We start from the raw sequence: 6,672 nt of genomic DNA, 5'->3' as shown, positions 1-6,672 counted from the left end.
CCCCCCCCCCCCCCCCAATTAACTACCCATATGAAAATCTAACAAAGAGCGGCGATGGAGTATATAGAAGACACATGAGCAGGACGTACTTGTAACATTGAGGGATTACCCGACCTCGTAAACATTGGCAGAAACTATATATATATATATATATATATATATAGACACACACCCTCTACAATTATTTCCTCACAGTGCATTGGAAATAGGCCCCCTTGTTGTGAGAAAGTTGCCAACGTTTCTAATAAATAAAGTACGAAGGAACTAAGATATGGTGAGGGCAGCTTGTTGTGAGAAAGTTGGGCTAAAGAAAGGAAAATGGACTGCTGAAGAAGATGAATTATTGGTGAATTATATTCAAGTTAATGGAGAAGGTTCATGGAAATCTCTTCCCAAGAAAGCAGGTAATTAATTAGTTAAAAATGTTAATTTCTTTTCTTCTTTACAAACTTCGGATTTTAGCTGGATTAATGCTGGTAATAACGTAGCTCTAAAAACGCCCTAATTAGCTGGGATAAATACATTTATTTTAGCTGACTTCTATCTTTTTAATAATAGATAGATTAGAATTCTAGAAAGAAAGTTAACAGTTAATTAATGAAGATGCTTAACTTTTGAGCATTCTAGACATAAACTTGTTGATCAGGGTGTTTTTGGTATGAAGGAAATCGGCTTCCAGACACTAAATATGTCATTTTCAAGCAGCTAAATTTTAATAAAGGGGCTTATAGATATTTCTTTAAGATAATTTGTTTTAAATAGTTTCTAACTTGTAGAAGGTGTTGGTTAGTGAGACAAAGTCATTTTTCTAGAAAATATTAATTTTCAAATAGTATCTTTTTTAATTTTTTTATTTTTTTTTTCATATCAGACACTCCCTAAGTTTCCTTAGTGCAACTGACCAAGTACTCCAACCATGGGAATATTTATCTTTCTTTTTTTGTTTTATATTTATAGTTTAGGCGGTTTAAAATGAGTCGAAAATAAGTTGTATTAATAACGTCTTCTATTGAATAATAATAGAAATAGATACTCCTATATAGTAAATAAAGGTTTTACATGGTTAAATGAAGGTTTATTAAGATGTGGAAAGAGTTGCAGATTAAGATGGACAAATTACTTGAGACCAGACTTGAAGAGAGGCAAATTTACTGCAGACGAAGATGAGACCATTGTCAAATTGCATAGCTCCTTGGGAAATAGGTTCTTCTTCTTCTCCTTCTTAATTTCTTGTTTATTTGCCTAAAATGTAGAAAAAAAATATAATTAAGCGTTTTAGTATTATTTATCTTTCACTTCCAGAAGGGGAATCTTGAAGCAACGGTAAAGTTAGTCTCTGTGTGAAATAGGTCACGGGTTCGAGCCGTAGAAACAGTCAGTGATGCTTGCATTAGGGTAGTCTAGGTAGTATGTCTATATCACACCCCTTAGAATATGACCCTTCCACGGAATGTCTTGTGCACCGAACTGCATTTTTTTATCTTTCATTTCTAATGATGAATAAATGACGTACATTTCTTTGATATAGATTTTTGCAAGAAAAATAGTCAACATGGTGTATTTTACATCACTGTGTAAGAAGTCAATGCTTACTTTTATTTTTTGGTCTCTTTAATTTTAAATTTTTCATTTTATCCATTTTACCTTTATACAAAAATATGTTCTTACGGTCACGTAAATGCATAACATATTTAAAACCATAATTTAAAGGATATTTTTAATATTTAATAAAAACCTTTCATTATTTTTTTAAAGTTCATATTAGGTCAAACACCATCATATAAAAACGAAGATTTGTGACACGGCCTTACACTTTCAGCAATGATTTTTCATTTTATCACTATTGTAATGTATTACAGGTGGTCTTTGATAGCGAACCATTTACCTGGCCGAACAGATAATGAAATAAAGAACTACTGGATCTCTAACTTACGTCGAAGACTCTACACCTTCAGATTGCACAAAAAGCTCATCAAAACCACTGCAGAATTGCCTAAAATGGCAGTTGCTGCTGCCGACGATTGTGAATCCTCGAGAAAACACGGACGAGTAGGCCGTTCCAAGGCTAAAAATTACAAAAATATTAACTCGACCACCTTTGAGTCCATCGAAAAAGTCAAATCCTCATGTTCAAGAGGCGGGGGTACTGGAGTTATGTGGTCTGAAGAGGGTTCAATTGAATCCCTTTTGCCGGAAAGTCATATTGTTGATATAGGTAAAATAAATCTCTTATTTATATTTACTTTCATATGTTTCATTTTATATGAAGGTGCTTTACTGTGCAAGAAATTTAAGAAATAAAAAATTTGGAACCTGTAATTTTAAACCATAATATTTTCTGTGACTATAAAATAATCATACTATAAAGCTAGTATAAACTATTGAATTTCTCTAACATAAGTGAAACTTCTAGTGTTGCGGTCAAGGTAGTTCAATTTTAGAATCCCAGCCGTGTTACTCTAAACACTTTTTGAATTTCCTTGTTAAAATTTCTGACTCTGCCTCTACTGCTAGAAGGAAAAGGACTAGCCATGCAACGACACGAACATCAAGGAGAATCAGAGATAAATGAGTCGAGGAACGAGGAAGGTGAAGACAAGAACAAGAAAGACATTAATGTTACACCAGAAAAACAAGATGTGTGGTCCTTTGAGGAACAAGAACTAGGACAAATACATGAACAAAATCAAGGAAATGAAACCGTACTTGAACAGCAACATAATGAAAACTGGCATGATTTTGATAATTGGTGTGACATGAATTTCGATCATTTATATGAGGAGGAATTATGGGTTGATCAGTGGAACAGCTTGAACTTGGAGTTTGGATCCAATGAAGAGTGTACTTACTCGGATGACATGTTATTTTGGTTATGGAATGATAAATAGGACTTTTATATATGTATTAGCTAGTGTAGAAATTTTTGAAGATGAACTAATTAAGGAACTTTTCGGCTATAAATATGAGTTTTTAGGTACAATGTAATGGTCCCTAAAGCGGTTCTCATAAATGGTCCAGCATAGTTGTTGAAAGACTAAATTACGGAATAAGAATAACGAATTGTGTACCTTGTTATATGCAATGGAAATCGTTGTAATTCCAATTGCCCTAAGTTCACTTTGCCTCTCTTGGAACCAATGTTCTAACTCACAAACTAGATGTCTTCTTTTACTGTGCATTTCTCTTTTGAAGGGAGAATTCCTTATATTCTAATTTTCTGTTGAAAGAGAATTTTATAAAGGCTAGAAGTTTCAAGAGAGAAAATTATTGTTCCCATAAATTGAAATGTGTGATAGTTTTAATTTCATAGGTAACCACTTTTACGCTTTATCTCCACTAAATGGGTCGGGTCGGCCACATGGGCGACTCACAACCCAAACTTAATATCCAACAGTACGTGAAAGAATACTTGGGAAATTTTTTCCTTGATTTATACTTTTGTCGGTATCCATTAAATTCATGCTCTGCCATTGACAGCAATAGAGTGCATGATATTTGATTCTCTATGAAAATAAGAAAGGGATAATTGCAAATGTTTTTTCGTTGTTATCACAATTAAAATTTAATTGTAAATATTTGATATGTATGGATTAATATTGTAAATATTTGGGAAATAGTATTTTCTTCTCCTTCTTTCTTGTTTATTTGCCTAAAATCTAGAAAAAGAATAGAATTCAAGGTTTTAAGATAAACGTACAAAGTACTATTAATCTTTCACTTCTAATGATGAATAAATTCCAACTTTCTCCAAGGATATTTGGAACTCCTCAAGCGGTCGTATTACAGTTAAAATATTGGAGAACCCATGTTATTTCAACTTACAAAATTTTATGATTATAGTTGAAAATCGAACCGATTTTATTATTGGAATAGAATCAGGGGTTTTCACGGTTCAAAGAATTAATAACACCTTTATGTATTTGCTAACTTTTTAGTTTTACCTTTTCATTTTACCTGTATAAATAACATGTTTTTATGGACGCAGAAATGACTAGCATGTTTAAAATCATATTTGAAGGATATTTTCAGTATGAAACAAATATCTTTTATATTTTTAAAATTCGTGTCAAGTCAAACTCCATCATATAAAAATAGAGTACTTGTTTTTATATTGTTTATTATAAAAAGAAATTAATAGTAAACAGTTTTGTGGAAATTTGTGAGACGGTCACTACATACAATTTCCACAATCATTTAGCGTTAAATAGTATATTTGTGTTAAAATTTTTTATTAAATATGTACATATATTAAATTTGAAAACCAATTATTAGCACTTGAAGTCATCGTTCTAAAATTCAAAACTCATATTTAAATCATTTCTCCGCCTCTAGTTTTCTTTCTGTCACTTACTCAATGTGTTACTAGTGATTTTTGATAACGAACCATTTATCTGGATGAATAAATAATGAAAAAAAAAAAACTATTTGAACTCTAACTCACGTTGGAGGATTTACGCCTTTAAGCACATTCGGAGTATCAAAGAACACTGAAGAAATGCCTAAAATGGCAGTTAGTGCTGCTGGCGATTGCAAATCCTCGAGAAAATTCGATCGAGTAAGCCGATCAGAGGCTAAAAAATTCAAGAATATCGTGACCACTTGTGTTTCCACTCGAAAAACAAGTTGTAATGTCCCGGAGGCAGGGTGGAGCAACGCTATCTGATTGTGGTTTAATTGAATCTATTTTGCCACTAGATCTCTTAACCACCACTACGACCGCCACCAGATCCACCATTACGAACGCCACCATAGGGAAGACGAGTACCAACCACAACCCCAGCCACAAATAACAAACTACTACTTTCAAACGACGACTATTCCGGTCCCAACAGTCATCAACCAACAAATCTACTACAACTAGATGAGCCATTTCATTTCATGTACAGGCCAATGAATCAACAGTGGACTACACGCCCACCATCTTCCACAGGATCCAAACAACCACCAAAAGTGGCGACTGGCACCAAACACAGACGGCCCTGATCTTGGAGACAACACAAGAACTGATTCAGATGATAAATCAAAGCCTCTACACCAACGAACAGGCCACAACGGCAGTACAGTCACTCTACACCCAGGAGATAGCCGTTATGTATCTTATCCACAGCTAAACAACCACAACACATAATTGCAGCAGGACTCCCCACCTTCTCTACAGAACCAGGAGGAGATTGCATTCCCACATGACAACTGGTTGCTCTTGTTGCCAGAACAGGTACTTCCAGATAATCTAGACATCGAGGATCACCTAACACCACTAGAGCCATTATCCCCTTTGAACATGAAGGAGGCAGTGGATATACTGCTCGAGCCCGAACACAGGTGCCAAACATCCTCGATCAAACTCTCCGAAACATCACACTGCAGGAATCACTATCAATGATACTCCACGAAAATAGAGAAAAAGGGTGCTTTGTAACTGTCCCAACAAACGTCTTGAGGATTGCGATGAACATCCGCTCCCACTTTCAATCCTACACAAATATGTTGTCCTGATAATTCCAACACTGATGAAGGAGGACATCCCGAAGGACAATGGGGTGGCCCACCCACTGATCTCTCAGTTGCACATGTCACTAGCTTCGCGTGGGAGTTCAAGGATCGTTAGTGAGCCCTAGATAAAGGTACTCCTTTGAAACTACAGAGGGTGCAACAACCCTAAATTCAGGCGGAGCTTCAAGGACCTTGTGGACTGGAACAACCCTTCCATCATCTTTCTTACAGAGACACGCATGAAGAATCAATACGATCTCATGGAGTTTAGCTTAGTGCAGATGGGTACTCTGGAGGCGCTGCCCTAATGTGGAAGCAGGAAGAGGTTGAGGCTGACACAGTCGCCACTACTGACCAGGAGGTCCATGTCAACATCCAAGTTAGAGGAACATCACACCGTTGGCTCTTATCTTTAGTTTATGCAAGTACAAACCTAACTAATAGAAGAATCTTATGGGAATAACCTAGAAACTGTAGCAAAGAATCATACTATGCCATGGCTTCTCTATGGGAATTTTAATGAAGTAACATCTGCTTTCGATAAGTTTGGAGGAAGACCATTAAATAATACTACGATTGTTGCCTTCCTATGGTGCCTAGATAATCTAAATATAATTGACGGGCCTAGGTTTACGTGGACAAATAAAAGAAAAAAAGGGCCACCAAATCCTGAAATGGTTAGACTGCTTCCTTGCCAACCAGGTCCGGGTGGGGATATACCCCGATGCGACTGTGGCTGATTTTCCACGCACACACTCTGATAATTGTCCCGTCATCTTGGACTTAACAAAACCTATGAATAGACCTGCCCACATATTCCGCTTTGAAACAATGTGGCTAAACCTTCCTGATTTTAATAACATAGTCAACTATTATTGGTTAACCAACATATGCTACAGGAATGTCGTATCATCCTTTACGAAACATGTGGAAACATGGAACAAGAACACTTTTGAAAATATTTTCAAAAAGAATTAAACATTACAAAATAGAATACTAGGCATCCATAATATGCATCCTTCCCACAAAAGACAATTCCACATAGACCTTGAGGAACAATTCATTTGCGAACATAATGGAATCCTAAAAAATGAAGAGAATTTCTGGAAATTAAAATCTAGACTCTAATGGCTAAATGATGGATATGCCAATACTAAATTTTTTCATATTTCGGATATC

At 35.5% G+C, this 6,672-nt stretch overlaps 1 protein-coding gene across 2 annotated transcripts; it reads left to right on the top strand.

Annotated features, from left to right (window-relative positions):
* Positions 1 to 204: 204 nt before the first annotated feature.
* LOC109221090 (myb-related protein Myb4-like) lies at positions 205 to 3,048 on the top strand. 2 transcript variants are annotated; one of them, XM_019385552.1, is made up of 4 exons: positions 205 to 404; positions 1,074 to 1,203; positions 1,860 to 2,215; positions 2,518 to 3,048. In XM_019385552.1, the coding sequence occupies exons 1-4, from the start codon at positions 272 to 274 to the stop codon at positions 2,886 to 2,888; spliced, it is 990 nt and encodes a 329-aa protein (XP_019241097.1). In that variant the 5' UTR covers positions 205 to 271; the 3' UTR covers positions 2,889 to 3,048. The 2 variants fall into 2 exon arrangements, with proteins under 2 accessions (XP_019241097.1, XP_019241096.1); XM_019385551.1 differs by having other exon boundaries at positions 2,515 to 3,048.
* Positions 3,049 to 6,672: the final 3,624 nt, after the last annotated feature.

The sequence above is a fragment of the Nicotiana attenuata genome, unplaced genomic scaffold, assembly GCF_001879085.1.
Source record: "Nicotiana attenuata strain UT unplaced genomic scaffold, NIATTr2, whole genome shotgun sequence".
Lineage (NCBI taxonomy): Eukaryota > Viridiplantae > Streptophyta > Magnoliopsida > Solanales > Solanaceae > Nicotiana > Nicotiana attenuata.
Note: the sequence above shows the minus strand (reverse complement) of the source record. Positions and strands in the feature narration are given on the sequence as shown.

Coding starts and splice junctions, on each gene's coding strand:
- LOC109221090 (XM_019385551.1), top strand. CDS start 272: ATGGTGAGGGCAGCTTGTTGTGAGAAAGTTGGGCTAAAGAAAGGAAAA. Junction 405..1,073: donor ATCTCTTCCCAAGAAAGCAG/GTAATTAATTAG, acceptor GGTTAAATGAAG/GTTTATTAAGATGTGGAAAG. Junction 1,204..1,859: donor CATAGCTCCTTGGGAAATAG/GTTCTTCTTCTT, acceptor AATGTATTACAG/GTGGTCTTTGATAGCGAACC.